General features: G+C 38.6%; 1 protein-coding gene across 2 annotated transcripts in view; it reads right to left on the reverse strand.

Moving 5' to 3' along the window:
• Positions 1-429: 429 nt before the first annotated feature.
• Positions 430-20,608, reverse strand: part of LOC123986975 (guanine nucleotide-binding protein G(s) subunit alpha-like) — a 39,383-nt gene continuing 19,204 nt past the window's right edge. For both annotated transcript variants that reach the window (XM_046075464.1, XM_046075463.1), the window contains 7 exons: positions 10,014-10,068; positions 8,710-8,783; positions 8,375-8,433; positions 7,989-8,109; positions 6,244-6,374; positions 4,341-4,408; positions 430-2,730 (listed from right to left, as the gene is read on the reverse strand). In XM_046075464.1, the coding sequence (XP_045931420.1) occupies positions 2,584-2,730; positions 4,341-4,408; positions 6,244-6,374; positions 7,989-8,109; positions 8,375-8,433; positions 8,710-8,783; positions 10,014-10,068 (655 nt within the window). In that variant the 3' untranslated portion in view covers positions 430-2,583. The remainder of the gene's footprint in view (positions 2,731-4,340; positions 4,409-6,243; positions 6,375-7,988; positions 8,110-8,374; positions 8,434-8,709; positions 8,784-10,013; positions 10,069-20,608) is intronic.

Here is a 20,608-nt window from a genome sequence, read left to right on the forward strand (position 1 = left end):
TTCAGTCTTTTGTGGTGAACGGGCACGTTGTCTGCATGTGTGTTATCTGTGTATGCAACTTTGATTGTATGTATGTATGCAAGTAAAATGTTCGCTTGTATGAATTTATCAAAAGTTTTAGTCTACTTTTTCATGTAAGGCACTTTCTGGTTTTTATAAGTGCAACACAACAAAAGATTATCATTGTTAATTAATTTGTATCGTCTGTTACCGAGAGGGGTGTGTAATGTTTAGTCTATACAAACTGATATAAATGGGATGGTCAAAATATAAGAAACACCTCCGACAGAACATTATAACCTTCATGAAGATAGGATTTATTGTCTCTGCACTTTAGGATAGGTGTGCCTAATAAACTGGCAACTGCGTGCATGTGACCTAAGGTGAGAGGGTCTAGTAGACTCAGCCTAGGAATGAACCAAACACTTGTACAACTGCTTCTTCTTGTTTAAGCAAAAAGAATTTGGTTTATGTAGAAACAAGCAATGTTTTGCAACTGGATATTTCCCTCTCCTTCAAAAGAGTTAAAGCTAAAAAAACCCAAAAAAAAGTCCAGAAATGAATACCCATCCCGCTGCACTCAGAATCGCCACTTTCTGAAAATGTATGCAGATGTTTCTGAGAGAAAGCAAAGGAAACCTGGGGGAGAGCTCACAATGGAGATAGATATAAGTGTACAGTACATATATATAAAATATAAAATCTGAAATATATTTTATATATATTAAATTGTGTTAGGGTTCAGTATCTTTCACTACACAGCATTAAGGTGGTGTCTTGATTATCTTTTTTTTTCTTCATTTTTTTTAAAATCCTATTATATAAACCAGAGGAGAGTCAAAGCAAAACAAATGAATCAACAAACAAACAAATGTGGGGGAGGGGGGGATGAAAACTAAGCAACAGACAAAAGGCCTCCGCCCCGATCCGATGCCCCATCCCCCCCCAGCCTCCAGCAGAGGGGTGAGCTAGCACGGACGAGGTGGGACAAACCTGTCCAGCTGTACAGCGCAGTGAAACATAACTTACATATTAGCTCATTTTTACACGTACAGTCGTGATCAAGGCACAGGGATCTTCTACAAGTTATTTTTTTTCTTCAATAAAGTTGTACAAAATAATACATTTTACAGTCTGTACAAGAATAATAGTCCAGCAGTAAAATAAAGACAGATGTATTTAAAGCAGGGAGGGGGAGGAAGTGGCACTGGGGGAGATGAAAGTATAAGACAAAAGGTGGAGGGGTGGTGGTGTGTGGAAAGGGAGAGGGTTACTGATGAGGGCTGTAGTGCGTGTGTGTGTGTGTTAGTGTAGGTGTTTCCAGGTAAAAATGTTGCGTCCAGTCTTGATAAGTGATTTCTTTAACCTCATGCTCTGCGTTTGTGTTGTTTTGTTCTTATTATTTAATGCAACCTTTCTTTTCCATATGTTGAATAGTTGTCAAATAGCAGCAGGAAGGGGGAATATGTATGTGTGTGTGTGTGTGTGTGTGTGTGTGTGTGTGTGTGTAGTTAGGGGGGGTTTAAATGGTGCACAAAGGCAGATCACACAGTGTACACCAACACACAACATGGGGTAAAAATTAACAAAAACTTAAAAGTTGAATTGTGTTATTACAGGAATATATATATATATATATATTTATATATACACACACACATATATAAATATATATTTATATATACACACATATATAAATATCTATATATATAGCTTGGATTTTTTGCACTGCATGAAGTTCACTGGTATGCATGATTTTATGCATTGTATGGTAATTTTCTTGTTTTTTCCCCTCCTTTTTTTTGTTGTTTTCTGCCACTCATTCTTGATTGGTTTCTTGAAGAGCAAATCATGTGAGCCGTGTGGTCTTATGTTCGAGTCATGCTCACGTCCACAGGGAGCCGTTAGTCAATTAGTCCGTCTGTTTGGGCACAAAAAGGCTCACAGCCCTCCTCCGTCCGTATCGGATTGCCACTCTTCATATTCATCGTTCTCTTCTTCTTCTCTTCCTCCTTTGTCTTCAGCACGCAGTGAATAAACTCCTCTTTCTCAAAATGCATTATTTAATTCAGCCTCTGCCAACTGTTAAAAGCAGGAGGACTCAGTTTTAAAAAGTATCTGTGTGTGTGTGACACCGCGATATAAGACATTAAAACCTATCTAAGGGTTCAGGATGTCTTATGCTGTAGTGTGTGTACCTGCGAGTGTGTGTGTATGTATGTTTTTATTTCAGAGAGAGAAAGAGAGCTAAAAGGAGGGATAGGCTGCACTGACGGATTCCAGTCTTGACCCTCTTTCCTGGGTCAAAGTGTAGCTGAGTACAGCAGTCAGTCCTGGCTAATTCTTGATGAAACTGTTATTGGTGTTTCCTTTAAAAAAAATAAACAAGTTGTTCCACTGTTCTGTTTTTCTTAAATCATGTTATTGGGAGAAGATTCAGGATGGAAGGGAGGGCAGGCGGACAGACGCTCGCTCTGTTGTTTGGTGAACTTTGTGGAAGTGGAGGGGGTGATAGGCTAACTGGTCGTGGGGGGTAGATAGGTAAGTTGGTAGGTAGATAAGTAGACTGGACGCCGCTGCCCATCACAACAGCTCATACTGCCGTAGGTGCATCCTCTGTATGATGTCGCGACAGTCATTGAAGACGCGGCGGATGTTTTCTGTGTCGACCGCACAGGTGAAGTGGGGGTAACAGTAATGCCGTCCGTCCCCGCTGGCTGTACTGATCCTCTGAAAAAAGACACAAAAATACAGACAAGTTAGTGTTGGAGATCAGTGGTTCCCAAGCCACCCTTTTTTGGCCACGTCATTGATGCCATTAGTCAAGTTCCAAATGTGTTCATCTGTATCAATTTTAAACAGGATGTTATTTAACACTATAAATAATATAACAAAAGGATATTGTTACAATATTTTTTTCTCACAATTCAACTGTCAACGTTTTAGCTGGTTAAGTTTTCCTTTCCACCTGGAGTGTCAGAAGCTGGACAATTTATCCATTACTTTAAGTGAACTATTTTAACCATTTATCCATTATCTTTAGCTAACTATTTCAAACATTTACCCATTACTTTAACTGGACTATTTAACACATGTATCCATTCTTTTAAGCTAACTAATTCAACCATCCATTACCTTTAGTTAGCCTAACTATTTCAAACATTTATCCATTACCTTTAGCTAACTGTTTCAACCATTTATCATTACCTTTAGTTAGCTTAACTATGTGACCCATTTATCCATTACCTTTAGCTAATTAATTCAACCATCATTACCTTTAGTTAGCTTAACTATGTGAACCATTTATCCATTACCTTTAGCGAACTGTTTCAACCATTTATCCATTACCTTTTGTTAATTATTTCAAATCATTTAGCTATTACCTTTAGTTAACTATTTCAATTGTTTATCCATACTTTTAAGCTATCCATTTTGAAATTTATCCATGACATTAAACTTTTTGACTATGAATCCATTATTTTTAGTTATCTATTTAAACTGTTTATCCATTTGTACCCACTCGGGTACACATATGTACCCCCTGGTTGGGAACTTCTATTACAGGACATGCTGAGACAACGCCTTACACTGAAATCTACTGAGAATATCTTGTAGGCAAATATCCTCTGTACACAGTGGAATATGAAAGCAGCCATCTGCAAGATTTTGTTTTAATCTATGGTGCTAAGCTTTCACTGGTGTGGTTTGCATGGCATGTCCAAGAAAAACATTTGCCACTCGCACAATTTGGATGAAACTGTGATGTCTTTTACTTTGGATGTTCTGTTAACTTCTGTTGCTGCTTCTGGACACCACTTTGTCTCTATCATGTCTTTAATAACAGCAAATGTAAAAAAGAAAAAAACAAAAGACACCCTGTGAAAATACTTCCAGTTCATGTATCAGTACAGAGTTACACAGTATTATCAAACAGTGATACAGATGGTAAAATGTGCATTTGTTTGCATGAAAATTGATTATTATTATAATTTTTGTTTTTATTATGTAAGATTCTGATTATTAATCTGTGGTGGAAGAAAAAATACTGATCACAAGATTAATATAGATTTCTGGTAAATAACATGCTTCATAGATTTGTAAATGTTGATGACATCTTGATTTACTGTGCGCTGCTGCTATTTTTCATTCAACTCCAGTTTCAGTCTTTTTTGGTGAAACTTCCATCCATCCAACTCATCTTGACTCATGTTATAACAAAATTAAAGCAGTAAATTACTTTTCAAAGAGTCAGATAGAGGAGCGAAATCGAATGGAGTGAAAACACATACATACATACATACATACATGTAAATCAGGTAAAACAAGAGCTTTGTACATACGAGAAACTCATCCCGAATGAAGTACTTTGCCCTTGTGACGCGGGGATCCTCACCTGGCTCCGGTATTGCTGTTAGTAAGAAAGAAATCTTAAATAAGTAATTTTTTCACATTAAACAGTCTGCAGCATCACTCCTCCTGCTGATCAGTGCTTGATGTACCATGCTTAGACTTTTGGGCGAATTGTACACACACACAAAAAAATACTTTCATATCACTATGGAACACGATTAATCACAGTGGTAACCTATGGTTCAATGGATATAATGGTTTATACTGGTTTTAGGGCCCAAATAATATTAAATTCTTCTGTCCAGTAGTGGTAATCAGGGAAGAACAAACACTATAATCATTAAATCTCAATCCTGACCAGCAACTCAAAGTCATACCTTTCTATTTGTGTGGTTTAGTCTAACTACAAGGCAGGCTGCCAAAGACTTAAAGGACATTCTGGTTTGTAACAGACTGGGTGTTATTTTCATAGCTTTTGCCGTTGTGTCTATCAAAAGCGAGCGCACCCAGAACATCAGTAATAATTTCTCATTACAATGGAAAACTCTGTGCACAGCTACAGCAATTACGGTAGGTCAAAGTTGAACTGAAGTTGTCTGTAAACTGTGACTGATTTTTCAGTGGACAGTTTAGGTAATAAATTTACTATTTTCTCTGCCAAAATAAGTTTGCCTTCAAATAAGTTTGTACAAAACGTGGATTATGACTGCTCATGTTTTATTCTCCACATTCGGAGATCTCAGTAATAAAATTGGTGAGTACGCTATCAATGGTCTCAATGATATTAAGAAACAATGGTGACAAGCTGCAATAAACCAGAATTATCCTTTAAGGTGACCAAATGTACATTTTCCATGTCATGGTTAAGATAGAGCTAAATATTGTTTAATACTAAAATTGTTGTATTCTGACTCAACATCCCTCATCATCTACACTAAACCATTGGAATTTTTGCAATACATGTAGATGCAGCGGCTGGTAGCTCCTTCAAACTTTATTGCTGAAATCACCGAATGATGTCTGATGGCTGACGCCTGTAGCTTCTTCAAACTCTGCTACATTTTTGTTTTTCATTTGTTCTTTTCTTTCCTGCTTTATTGCTGAAACACGTATTACCTATGACAGAAATGCAGTCATTGGATATATAAGCTTGGATCTGAATTAAAGACGATCACCCAGTCAAATCAACCGGACCATGTACCAAGGCGGGTGCTGTGACCAACCCAGAGGAGAGGAAGGAGAGCAGGGATCGGAGCCATGCTGGCCCAGCTTGGACTTAAGGCTGCTCCTGGTTAATGACCGGTCTGGACGAAAATGGGAAATCAGAGACTTTTGTGCCCACATCTACACAGACCTGATCCATCAACATCCCCGATCAACTACTTGACGGCCGGACCATGTTCTGAGCTGGCAGAGCGTGAGACTCCGGAAAGATGAGAGGAGGCGGACTCTGTGTTTACATCAATGATGCTCGATGCTCACACACAGTCAAAGTGGATGGACAATGTTTCCTAAATATCAGAATTTATGTGAAGATAAAAACCAAATAATCATCACTATCTTGTTGCTGCTGTTTACATGCAAACGCAAATACAAAAGATGCACTGCAGGATTATTTCCTAGGTATATACGTGTATGTATACTGTATGTATAAATAAGCATTTCCAGTTTTATTTTATTTGTTTTATCTGTTACCATATTCTAATATACATTTAATGATCTGCTAATTTATGTGTGTGTAGCATGAAGGGCCTACAAACTTTAATTTCGTCGTACTGATTTGTGTTGCAGAATGATAAATAAACTACCTTGAATGTATCTGTTACAACCACAGAAAAGTGGCTAAGGGTGTTCTGTCTTGGACACCCACAGATTTCTGTGTCAACCTCTTACCATCATCAGGTGTAGTGTAGCGTGCAAACTCCGGGAAGTACTCCTCAATTTTAGATTTCCCTGCCAAAACCTTCTCAGCGAGCAGGTCCTGTTTGTTCAGGAAGAGGATTACTGAAATGGTCCGTAGCCACCTGTGGAGGGAAATGAAGAACGAGCTCAGTGCCAGATTTCGTTGGTTTAGGACCCAAAACAGGTTACAGGTCTGTTGATATAGAGTTCCCACTTTTCAAGTGGCATTATGTTTTAATGGGTTTTGGCTGAAGAACAAGGGAATAATTTACTCTCTGCAGTTCTGGGCTGAAAAGGTCTTAGAGCTGCTGCCATAAACAGTCCATTTGCTCCCACACAGAGAGAAGAGTCAAGGGAGGACTCTGCATCCAATCAGTGTCTCCTCCCACTGTAGATGCACCCTGAGCAGGAACCTTGTTTCTCAACCTTGTTTGGGTACAGTGCTTGTTTAAAGTGTCCCTCTTATTTTGTCTTTTAGTGAAGAACCTTTGGCAAATAGCACTGAAGTGATACTGTGGTACTAAGGTTGCATCTAAGCTAAACAGAAAGGTCTTAATCGGTGACCAAAGAAATAAACCTTTGAAGTCTAGTTGCTTCAGTCTCAAGACGACAAGAAATTAATATATTTTTTAATTGAATTAATTTTACTATGTTATATATAATGTATAGATTGAAAAAAAAGAATACAGATAAATATGGCATAAAAAAACAATATGGCCCAAAACACACTGCCACATGATGCCTCTAACACCAATAGGAAGTGCCACAGTGCCGCTCATCAACAGCACTTCAACCAAAGTGTGGCACAGTACAAACTGTACTGACTGGACTTCAGAGCTTTTTGTATTTCTCAACCCCAACAGGGACTTTCTCTCTTCAACGATTAAAACATCTAGAAGACCACAAAAGAAGGCCACGTGTCACCTGACAACATAAGTCAAGGTACGGTAACCGGGATGTGCCAAGCAGGCAGTAAGGTCTGAAGGAAGAAAATAGTGTGTTTGACAGGCATTGCTGTCTTAGAATAAGATGGCAGCAAACCAGTGCACAGCTGGGATTGGCAGTCTGCTGCACAGGTTTACACTGAGTTTAACAGAAGCACCTAAATTGTCACATTTAATTTGTACTTCTTCACAATCTGACCGGTAAATACCATTATTACATTACCAGACAGATATTTTAACTGTGGTACTGTGAATAGGTACATGCTCAGATAATCTACTTAGGTTTGTCATAAACAGCAACACCGAATGCTGAAGTGAAGATCATCAGTGCGGAGTAATTCTTGTTTTTGAACTTGCACCAAATACGCACACAGTTGTGTATGTACTGTCTAAGACTTAATGCACCGATTGGGGTTAATGTAATTAACTTCCACGTTTTATCTTCGAATTACTAGCGGGAGAACGTCGCTGTATCATTTTTATAACCTGCTCAACTCTTTTGTTCTTCTGCAGCCACTGGGTTACAGGACACAGAGTGGGCAGGTGTAGACATTGGGATTGTATTGGTGTTTAGAAGAAATGGAAATCTAGGGTTGTTTCATCCTTTTAAGCTCCAGGGCAGCATTTGTTCGTGTATAGATGAGAGTGCATGTACTATAAGTTTTCTTTTATGCCAGGTGCATTTTCTGAATGCCTTTTATTTTTCCCTTTTTGTCTCTGAATTGCAATCAGTAACAAAGAAAATTAAAAAAGTGCTACTGGTTTCATGTTTGATGAAAAGTTGATGCTGACCTGTTGTTCCAAATGTTCTTGAAAAGATTGAGGGCTTCCTGTAGTCTGTTGGTCTGATTGTCTTCTCTGATCACCATGTTGTAGCTGCTACTCGCCACCACAAAGATGATAGCGGTCACATCTGTGTCACACACAACACCACCAGTGGATTAACACACCAAAGATGGATAAAACTGCCACAACACTTTTGCATCCTTGCTCATGGTGGGATTTACGTAAACACATAGACGTGAATCGGGCACAGCTAGAAAACAAATGCCTGAACACAAATAAATCAATTGGAAAAATGATTGAGTCACAGCTGCTTCTGATGATTTGTCAGTAATCCATAAAATATCCAAAGTGTCATCACTACAATAAAGCAGTCCAGGCAACAAAGATCCTACCGTTAAAACACTGGATCCATTTTCGACGTTCATCCCTCTGACCGCCAACATCGAACATACTGTGGGGACAGAGGAAGTTAAAAGTTTAAACCCATTTATCCAACGAAGGTTAAAATCAAGGGCAACTGGACTTGGTTGAAGACACTGGAAGACGTTTCGTCCCTCATCCAAAGGACTTCTTCAGTTCTTAACCTTCGTTGGATAACTATGACCTGGATGACTGAGAATCTTCATAGACATCTTTAAACCCATTTCTGCCTTTCTTTCAACTACTTCTTTTTTGACTATTACTTCATCACCCGACACTGCGATAAATAAACGTTGTGGTAACTCACTGGAAATTGACTTTGTCTATTTGGAATCTTGTCTCGAAGATCCCAGATGTAAGTACTCTGCATCTCAACAGGTCCTGAAAAATAAACAAGGAACAGCAGGGTGTTAGATACTTAAAAGAAAACATATAGAAATGGAAATAAGGATACAGATGCAGAAGGTGTGGAAGAGAAGACAAACAGAAAAAGAGGAGGACTGTGGAGGAAATAAACTCGTGGACAACAAATACTAGACAGAGAGAAGATGGACAAAGGATAATTAAGATGTCAGGAGGGCAGGTTCTTGTGATTAACAGATAAAATAAAACTATTCAACTTATCAACAGTTCATCTATAAACAAAATATGCACTTTAAACTTCCTCTTTATTCAGGTCATATTTAATAATTAATGAAGAAATCTGCTTTATATTGAATTCTACTATGTGTTACAGAGCATTAAATATTTTAATTATTGACTAATCTGTTACTCACTGTAACTGTCTGAGTTATTAGTTTATTGTTCAATATATTAAATGCACAACATAATGTCACACTTTTGTCCGAACAAGAGTCTTAAACCCCAAGATATTTACAGAGAAAAGCAGAAAATTATCACAATTGAGAAGTTGTAGACATGTGTCTAAAATCACTCCATATTTACTACATAGTGCTTTATTTACCCTCCGCCTCCGAGTTGTAAAGTGTAAAATTTATGGAAAACTCCCAACAATGGAACGAAAAAAGCAACAATCCGTGGCACTTTCTGCTTACAATCCCACAATGTAACGTGTCACATTTTCTAGATGCAAAAATTGTAGCTGTGCGACTTTACATTTGTCAGTGTCTCACATCTCGATTTACTGCTCACTATAAAGTTAACTACTGAGTCTCTGTTATTTAGGAAGTAGTGAGGGAGTGAATGAGGAAGTAATTTCGGGCACAGCCAAACAATACACCTTTTTTTACATCAGACATTTTGACTTGTCACAGCAGGGAATACAGGTATTACTTATAACATTAACGATGACTCTGTTATATTCAAGTTTCCTAGTAAGCCACAACAGAGAACCGGCACGCACGACACCAGGACCCTGAGACACCTGTGGTTCTACGTGCTGTGACATGTCAAAATGTGTGAAAAAGGCTTCCATTTGGCATTTTTTCTTGATAAATAAATTGATTGACTAATTGACTCAAACAATTGTTGGTGTTAAATTTTCTGGCCATCAAATAAACAACTGACGATTTGTTTAAGTGCTGCAGAGCACAGATGTGGGCAGGGCACTTCAATATAACACTTCATTTGTTTGTGTGTTGAGCACCTCACCTGGTCAGTGGGTGTGTAATCATTCTGCCTGACCACCTCAATCCTGTCTAAGAAGCTGCAAAAAGAACAGAACAATACAGCAGGTTAGATCTCAATAGCACAATAAAATCACATATACATAATAAAAAAAGTCAAACACGTCAACATGTCCACTTGCCACTCTTGGCGACCATCAAAATAAATGCAACTCAGTTGTGAATGCAAAACACTGACCATTTTTAAGATCCTACCATACTGACTAGCCTATCATACAGTGGTAATGTACGGTGAGAACAGTATCTCTCTCTCACACACACACACATATATATATACAAGTTCATCCCAGTTCATTAGTGGGAGCAAGAGAAAGATGGAGGACGTCAGTGCCTGAACGGCCTCCAGGGGGCGTGCGCTCTAATTCAAGGTGAGATCAGAGGCAGCCAGTCTGAGTCACCAGCAGCCGTTTGCTCTGTCAGACCAGAGAAGCCTCGTCAATGGAGGTGCTGTAGTATTACTTTCACATGAGGAAAGGTGTGTGTGTGAGTGTGTTTGTGGGCGGGTATGCAGCCTACACGGGTCCAGATTTGCAGAGTGCCTACCCCAAATGCATGTTAACTGTTCCGATGAACTGGCATACATTATACTGCTGCTTTTCAAGGTGTATGAGCTGCCCTGGTGTTTTCACAATGACTGCAACAGGTCAGGACTCAAAACAGGCCTACTGATACTTTTAACAAGACAACATTTCTCTCATGTATCATAGGCTGAAGGAAGTTTAAAAGTGTGTTGAGCAGAGAATAAAACAACATCCCCCCTCATGTACAGTGTGTGGGCTGCTGTCCCAGTATACATGTGAACAGGGAATGGCTATGAGGACTCCGACGTGTAGAGCTGCTGGATGATGTTACAGGACTTGATAAAAACACACAAAAAAGACGAGAGTTTTAAACATCCCAGCTGTCCTGACAGTACTTTCAGATGCATAGATGAAATGTCATATAGGAAGAACAGGAACTCTGCTCTGACAGTGGAAAGAGGAGTGGGCTGAACTCAGTGCCGCTACACTGTGGAGGAATTTGGCGATTATCTTTAAGCTACGGCAGCAGCTATGTTAAGTGTCCCACTAGCCTGCATCCATCAGGCACAAGTACTGCAGGTTTTCCCACAACAATTCCTCCTAAGGGTGAAGCTACAACACGTCAGCAGTCTTAGATGTACAGCTACACCTTAGAGCATACTGGTAAAGAAGTAACTAACTTCATGTGTATAGCCAATAGCAGATGATAATCATTACAAACTTATATGGCATGCTTTGAATGGGATTTTTAAGGTTAATACCATTCAGTGTATTTAAATATTTAGAAACGTCCTATCACTAACTGACTCCTGTTAAACACTCAAACATACATTTACAGAGAACGTGCCCCAAAATATAATTAAATTAAATTTCCACTGTGGTGAATTTTTTTCTTAGACCACACATTTGCAGAAGACAACATTAAACACATTAACAATAACAATGTAAAACAACAAGTTATACGTAAACTACCAGCCAGATTGAATTTTGAAGTACCATCTCAAGTCCGTTTGGGGGTAAACAGGAACATAAACTAAAGTGAAAAGTGGTGAGGTGGTACCTATTTAATGATTCAATACCCACTGCCCGATGAAACACAGCATCCATAAAAATCCTTTTGGGTGGCAACAAAAAAGAAACAACACATTTTTGCCACACAACACTATTTATTCTTCATCTTCAACATCTTCAAGCCAAATTACAAACAAGGAAAAGTTAAAACCCTCTTTGCTTACAAGTACCAGTAACAATAAAGTTTTAATTAATAAATAGCTTTATATTTCCTGCAATATATTATAGTGGAGGTATGCCTTAAATAAAAATATTACATTTACAATTTTATGTAATAAGAAATCAAGCTTCAAGGTGAAGTACTAATAGGCGCTAAAAGGACACCTATTTAATGAGTGATGTGTTTGTTTACACGGTCAACCAGTAACTAAATTGATAACAAGACAAGGCACGTCAAGTCAGCAATTACTACCTCCACTAATTAATTTCCTGGGGTAACCCGGTAATGATTCACAAGCTAAAAGGTTGGTAACCTCTGTTTCAAAGTGATGGCTGGTTACCTGTCAAAGTGGCTGTTAACGTAGACTAACTCCTCACCCTGTTTGATTCCTGCACGGATGTCTGTTTTGACTGAGCGTCTGGCCCACCGCTTTTACAACTAGAAATGCAAAACGCTTGCTACAAGCCGCCTCTTGGGGCGAAGGTATGAAACCCCCTCTGAGATCATCAGGAATGTAGCAGGCAGGGGTGAAATGTCACAGGAGGGCTACAGGTAACACACTGAGAGGAACAGGGGGCTGGGTCTGCGGAAGCTACAGCACTGGACAGGCGGAGGGACAGACGGAGGGGGCGGGGGGACACACAGTCAGGAAGAAGAGTCAGTCAGTGTGAGACTGAAAGAGAAACAGAACAGGACAAGCAGTTTGGGGAACAAAGAGACACCCTTGTGCATATCTCTGCACAGACACAGATATTCATATAAAACACACGGAGGCAATTAAGCAGCCAACCAGTCTGGTACCTTTGGCTCTCCGCAGGGGCAGAGTGGCTCAGCTGTTCCCACACCACAGCGCCTATGCTGTGCCAGCACACCCAGAGCCCTCAGTGGACAACTGTTCAGCCTAGCTGCCTGTTACCGCCCTGTATCCACAGCCCAGAGCCTGCGAGCATCTAACTTCATCCTCCCATAACATCCCCACAATGAGCTCCCAAAAGACATAAATAACCTAGATGTGACAGAATCTAAAATCTTCGGCTCTAATGATGACAGAGTTAACATGGCTGCCACCGACGTCTGCCGAGGCCAAACTCTTGTTTATCTACAGGTCTGGTCTGAGGCGTCGACACACCCAGGACAAACACTCTGCTCAATTTTTAGCAGTTCTCCCTATTAATAGGAGAAGTGCCAATAATAACCTTGCCTAGTAAGTTGAACTAAATAATAGTGGCTGCCCCAGTAACAGAGAGGTCTGCGGAGTTATGTATAACCTGTCAGGGTTATTCTGGGCCAGCAGACAGGCTGACTTAAACTCTGGAAATACACACAGGACTCTTGTCTGGTGAATTAAAATAACCCAGTATTTACAAGAAAGATTTAGAGCACATTTTTTACTTTTTACTGTACTTTTTACTTTGCAGATACAATAATTGTGGCGGCTTTTAATGTAGGAAAAACAAAAATGAACACAATATAATATATGTAAGGTTTTTCTATTTGATTAAAATATTTGTTTTTTGTTTTATTGAGATTATATATATATATATATATATATATATATACATACATACATACATACACACACACACACACACATACACACACACATACATAAACAGCCCTTGATACTTAAAGAAAATTTATAACAATATAAAATAAAGTACAGACCAAAAACACTTGCTTAGAGAAAAAGTTGTTTAAGCTAAACATAACAAAAAATTCAGACTTAAATTTCTAATAAAAAGGTACAAAAAAAAAATCTTTATCTTCTTTTTTATTAATATCAAATCTAAAGCTTCTTCCTAGAATAGACTACTCTGAAAATATTTCCAGGAATAGGTTTATATATCCCCTTCGCACACTCAAAATCAATATTAAAAAGAGGAATGAATTTCTGTACTGAAAAAAGTACTCTACATCTCAGCAACAGCAGGAAAATATGAGGTTGTTTTTTTTACCTGTGGCAAGAATTCCCCTACAATCAACAATCTGAAAAACTGATATCTTCACATGCTGGAAGGACATACGGGGCTACAGCATCAACAGCGACATGCTGGCCCAACAAAGCTGATAACACTCCCATAATGCATTCATCTTGTTAAAGTAGCAGTATTTTGACACAGGCTTACCCAGATTATGAGCTGGTATACATCTTCAGCTGTGAAGGATTAGGCTACTCTGAGCTGTTGACTCGTCTGGGCTGCACACACACAGCTGGACTGGCAAATTTGCTGAACTGGTAGCTTCTTTTACTTAAACAAACCCTTAAACACTTTATAAATTAGCTAACATGAGCAGGTTCAAGAGGAGTGTTTCAGGTTACTGACTGTTTCAAGTTGCTGCCCGTCTTTATGTCACAATTTAATATTCACTTCATCATGTGAACATATTAAAAGTATTTGGCAATGTGTCTCTTCTTAAAAACAGACTGCATTTTTCGTTAAAGAAATTAACTGTAATAGCAAACTCAACAACTTTTAGTTGTTTAGTAGTTTAGAAGTTATGTTTCTTGACAAGGTTTATGGTAACATCTGGGGACCTTTGTCCTGTATCCATTTGACACAAACATACACATAAGAGCTGGCAGGCATGATTATGTCCATAAACAGTGCCTTTTTCCACATCTGCCACAATCCATTTATGTCTCACATTAAAATCCTCTCAAACAAAAGCTTGTTCATTAGCAAATATTTTTGTCAAACTGACTGCAAATTGCATAAAAAGCTCAGTATTAAAAAAGTACAATTGTTCATGTTATCATTAATAAAACTCAGAATCAAGAGTGTTAAAAAAACAAACAGAAAATATAGAATTGGATATATATTATATATTAGTCACTATTAAATTAAAATGGTTTACTATTAATGCAACAATTTTTTCATTTAATACGAATACTTGGTGTGGAGTTAAAATGTGGGCGTATAATACATTTATATAATTTAGCCCGTACATGTAAAAAACAACAACAACAAAAAAAAAAACATGTAAAACAAAAAGCCCTAAAAGAGCAGCATTTATTAAATCTTCCTCAGCAAGAAGTTCACCATTCACCAATAAAGTATTCAAGCTAAATTGTACAATGTGGAAATTCAAAGCAAACTAAGAGCAAACGCTGAATTTGTAATGTCAGGAAAGTGAAATCAATCTCTGCACAAGATAAAACTGAAGCTTCACAAGCGTCCGTAAAAACAACAAGTCAGAAAATGGTCTTGGCGCTTCCTCAAGGAGGGGAAAAGATTGTGTACGGCCCGTCGAGCGGAATGTTTTTGAGGGGCTTACTGCTTCTTACTGTACGTGCGAGCTGACCAAAACCAAAAAGGTTTCACCAGCCAATCCTTAATCAAACACACACACACACACACACACCACATCCAGTAAGAGAGGGAGAAAGAAAGAGGAGGAAAGAAAAGAGAGAGGAGGCTGTGTCTGACATTACAGCGCCGCTCCAAAAATAGCTCCCTGGCGCCCTGGCCTCCAGCTTGGTTGTCATGGCGACAGAACCACAGGCGCTATAAATAGACAATCGGCTCCAAATCTTGTGCGACTGGAGAGGGGCCAGAAAGAGGGAGAGACAGACCGGGAGAGAGGGGGAAGGAAAAGAAAGGAAGAACAAACGACAGATACAAAAGCCAAAAGGGAGAGAGAATGATAGAAGAGAGGGGGGAAGCGAAACAGAGCGAGAAACAAAGAGATACAGAGAGAGAAATGCAGGGAATGAAGTGGGTTAGAGAGAGAGCGAGGAAGAATTGCAAGAAAGAAAGGGAAAAACAAGACCAAAGAACGAAAGAACAAATTAAAGAAGTTAAGAATTAACAAAGGAACACAAGTGAACACAAAGTGAACAAAGTTATGAAATACTTGACAAAAGAAAAGTAATAAAAGACTAACAGAATGAAAGTGAAAAAGAAAAGAGAGAGAAAGAATACAACACCAAACAGAAACGAAACAAAAAAAGAAAGATTGGATAAAGTGAAGAACTAATGAAAGAATGTAAGATATAAGAGAACATTTAGAAATAAAGGGAAAAGAGGGAGGGGAAAAAAGAAAAAAAAAGAAAAAAAAAGAAAAAAATGACAATTTATAAAAAAAAATTACAAGACCAAGAGAAAATTTGGAAAACTGAATGAAAGAGAGACAGAAAGACAAAAAGCACAAGACCACAAGAAAGAAGAAAAAAAGCCACCACACTGATTAAGAACTAAAGAAAATCAAGGTAAACAGAAAAGAAAAGTCAATGTATTTGTACAGCACATTTAAAAACAACCACTGCCGAACAAAGAGGAGGAAAAGAATGACTGAGGAAACGAATGAAAAACCAGGCAAATAGTGAAAGAAAAAGACAAATAACGAAAGAACAGAAAAGCAAAGAAACAAAGACATGAGTAAACGCAGTACTGGGAACGTTGGCCTGTTAAGCAGCAGCTGAACACAGGGAGCAGCACAATCGCTGAATACACACAGCATTCAGAAAATCACAATACGCAGAGATTGCAGCAACGTCTCCCAGTGAGCTCACTTTAAACATGTACCTGACTCACGCAGCACAGTGAGAGCACGTTTAACATCTGCTGCTTGCACACACCTGCACACACATCTAAACATGTTACTGATTGACACTACCCCCCCCCCCAGAAAAATCAGTTTGTCTTTTCCCAGCCCTCATTCTCCTCTCTCAAACCCCCCCACTCCCTCTCTCCTCGCGATGAGTCAGAGACTCAATCCGAGCCATTTTCTGTCCCTGCAGAAACACCACTACACATCACAGAGAGAGAGAGAGACAGAGAGAGGAGGGGGAGGGATGAAGCAGAAAAGGAAGAAGAGAAAGAAGAGGCTCAAGGAGGACGAAGAGAAGAAAATCAGGGGGACTACGGCACATGATCGGCTGGACAAGATTTCAGAGAGTCAACCTAATAAACACGACGGTGACGCTCAGCTGGTATCGCAGCCAGGCGACACGTAACGCAAACAGACACAGATACTGAACGTATGGAGACGTTCAGTAACATTCCTTCTCTCATGTTCACGTTGTATCTGTCCAGAAACTTGGTTCAAGGCCTAAAAAGTGCAATTAGGAAAATCCTGGAGACCTGACAACCAACGGCTATTTGCAAATTATCAACTGAATTGAAATGAATTAATCATTTACTCTATAAAATGTCACTATATAGTGCAAAATATTCATAACAAATTTCCAGCCAACAAGGTGAAATCTTTAACTTACTTGATTTTTTCAACCAACAGCAGAGGGGGGAAAAGCAGCAAATTCTCTCATTTGACAATCTGGAAGCGATGTGTGTTGTGTGGCATTTCTGCTTGATAAATGATTTACTTATTAATCAACTGTAGGGTGGGGCGATAAGAGTATATCAATGTATACTGTGAGATCATCTGAAATGTTGCCATACCAGTTATTCCCTTTAATATCTGGGTGTGTTAAACTATTGTGTGCAGTGTTGCAAAACTATGAGCAGAGCTGCTTTTGTGGCAACACAGAATTTGTACATTATTTTGGCATCACAGTGACGACATACCTTGATTTGTCAAGCGCAGTACTTGGCTGGGTTAGTCAAAAACAGACATCTACTCTAGTTATTTTACAGTTTAGAGGCCACTCAGTAGATATGCAAGACTATTATACTATATATACTAATATTACCATATGACATAAAATTACATATGATCTTGTAGCGCAATATTTCAGAAACTGATGCGCAATATTCTCTGTTTTAAAACTCAATGTGCAATATTCTCTACTCTCTGTCCAATACTGCAATTGTTAAGCATTTTTAATACATTCCAACTCAACTCTTCATGTACTCATTATTACTACAACTATTTATTATTTATCGTTACACTTCTGCCAGTCTTATTTATAATTTTATATTTATTTTGTTTGACTGTTTGCTTCTTAAAATTCTATTTACCAACTTTCTATGATTAATTCAATTCCTTTGTACTATCGTGTGCAATGTGAGTAACTGTGACTCAAGAATTTCCCCTCAGGGATCGATCATATCGCCCATCTCATATCAATAATACATTTTTTGGTCAGATTTCTGTTAATCTGACAAATTGTTTGAGCACTTCCTACAATAAGTAATTTTCTGACATCTTGGGAACACAACACTGATATATTATCATGCTTTGCACAGACAGCATTCATTTAGAGTCTTGTTTCTGTCAAATGTACACTCTCCTTTTAGCTCTGTTTTTGGTCTCCACCATCTCCTGAGCACAATATCTGGCTGTGTCAAAACTTTGTTTTTGTGTTATTTCACCAAAGTTTTTAATGAATCAAAACAAAGTAAGGCTGACTAGGTAAGATCTGCTACAAAGCCGTTAAACATGCTACTGAAGCTTCCAACTCATGACAGGAAGTATTTCTTCATGTAATCAAATGAGATAATAAACTTGCTCTGGCACCTTAAATGTCTTATACGTATATACTCTGAATAATAAACAAATGTATGCATATTTTCAGAAACATACCACAGTTACACAGTTCAAAAGGCAAAGACCATGTGCTGTATTTGCTTCTATCACAGCACAGTGTAAAGCCTCCTTTCATACAGCTTTGTTCAATGTCTCCAAATACATAATCATCTGCAACTGGTCAGCAATGTCTCATGTTTGGCTGTGTTTTCACAAGTTCCATTGGGCCATGTGTTTGCATTTATTTTCTTTGTTTATGGCACATTCCATCTTTTCATTTTTTATTTAAAGGAGTAGTTCGTCATTTTGGGAAAATACGCTTGTTAGCTTTCTTGCAGAGTGGTAGAGGAGAATGCCACCCTCATGTCTGTGCGGTAAATATGAAGCTACAATCTGCACCTGGTTAGCTTAGCTTAGCATAAAGACTGAACACAGCTACCCTGGCTCTGTCCACAGGTAACAAATCTGCCTACTAGCACCTCTGAAGCTCACCACTGAAACACGTTACATCTTGTTTGTTTAATTCTTACAAAAAACAAATGTCTAAAAACAAACAGGTTGTGGTTTTATGGGACTAGGGCCGGGCTAGTTTTCTGGCCGGACGCTGTAACGTAAACCCCTGGTTTTCCCCAGAGCTAGCAGAAATTATTCATGAGCGTAACTTGGCTTGGGCCAAAGCAAGGACAACAGATTCTACATCTGATTGGCTTGCATTTAGACAGCTAAGAAACAAATGCTCCTTTTTTATTAAGACAGCCAAATCTGAATATTATTTGTCTATCACCACTAAAAATTTAAATGACCCCAGAAGATTTTGGAAAACCATAAAATCCCTTTCTGTAAGCAAAAATTACATTACGAAGGATTCAGTTGTTGTTCATGACAAAATGGAGATCTTGAATAGTTTTAATGAGCATTTCATATAAGGTTCTCTGTTTTTTTTCGTACCATCGGGTTTTTATTTTCGAAATAAGTTGTGTTTTTCTTTTAATGTAAAAAAGCGACTTGTGGCCACCAATTTATCTGTTCTGGACTATGGTGATTTTTTATATATGCATACCTCTGCACAGAATCTTCATATGATTGACTCATATGATTACCATGCTTCCTTGAGGTTTATTACAAATTGCAAAGCGCTGACTCACCACTGTGAGCTATACTCTCGGGTAGGATGGCATCCTCTGGCCACCCAAAGGCCATGTGATTGGTACACTTTCATATATAATGCCATTCTTGGTCTGTTGCCAAGCTACCTATGTGTTCATATCATGCAGAAAAGTAATGGGCGTTCTCAGGATTTCTTTAAGCTCTCTGTGCCAAATACCCATACGGAAACGGGAAAGAAGGCATTTGTGTATTCTGCACCCTCAGCATGGAATATGTTGCAAAAGGAATCTAAACTCAATGAAATAATCTCACTAAACACAATTAAATCCAAAATGAAAGACTTAGAGGCAGATGCCTTAATATAGAAATGTTCTTAGATTATGAAAATTATTTAAAATGATTTTATGAAATGTTAGCTTACCAGTCTTCTGTACCTATGTGTTTGTATTTTTTATATGCTGCTGCCTGTCTTGGCCAGGTCCCCCTTGCAAAAGAGGTTCTTAATCTCTCCTGGTTAAATAAAGGTTAAAAATAAAACGTCCTGACGTCTCCGCTGGTTGGTGGGCAGCCTCACATTGACTACAAGAGTCCAGGAAATTGGAACTAAGGACTGTTTTACATTATTGATCAATCAACAAAACAGCCGGTTCATTTTCTGTTGACTGACTAGTCCATTCATCAGTGAATTGTTTCAGCTCTATAAGTTACAGTGGGTACGGAAAGTATTCAGACCCCTTTAAATTTTTCACTCTTTGTTTCATTGCAGCCATTTTCCAAAAATCTAAAAAGTTATTTCTCAGTAATGTACACTCAGCACCCCATCTTGACAGAAAAAAAACAGAAATGTAGAAATTTTTGCAAATTTATTAAAAAAGAAAAACTGAAATATCACATGGTGATAAGTATTCAGACCCTTTGCTCAGTATTTAGTAGAAGCACCCTTTTGATCTAATACAGCCATGAGTCGTGTTGGGAAAGATGCAACAAGTTTTTCACATCTGGATTTGGGTATCCTCTGCCATTCCTCCTTGCAGATCCTCTCCAGTTCTGTCAGGTTGGATGGTAAACGTTGGTGGACAGCCATTTTCAGGTCTCTCCAGAGATGCTCAATTGGGTTTAAGTCAGGGCTCTGGCTGGGCCATTCAAGAACAGCCACGGAGTTGTTGTGAAGCCACTCCTTTGTTATTTTAGCGGTGTGCTTAGGGTCATTGTCTTGTTGGAAGGTAAACCTTCGGCCCAGTCTGAGGTCCAGAGCACTCTGGAAAAGGTTTT

This window comes from Micropterus dolomieu, linkage group LG18 (genome assembly GCF_021292245.1).
Source record: "Micropterus dolomieu isolate WLL.071019.BEF.003 ecotype Adirondacks linkage group LG18, ASM2129224v1, whole genome shotgun sequence".
Classification (NCBI taxonomy): Eukaryota; Metazoa; Chordata; class Actinopteri; order Centrarchiformes; family Centrarchidae; genus Micropterus; species Micropterus dolomieu.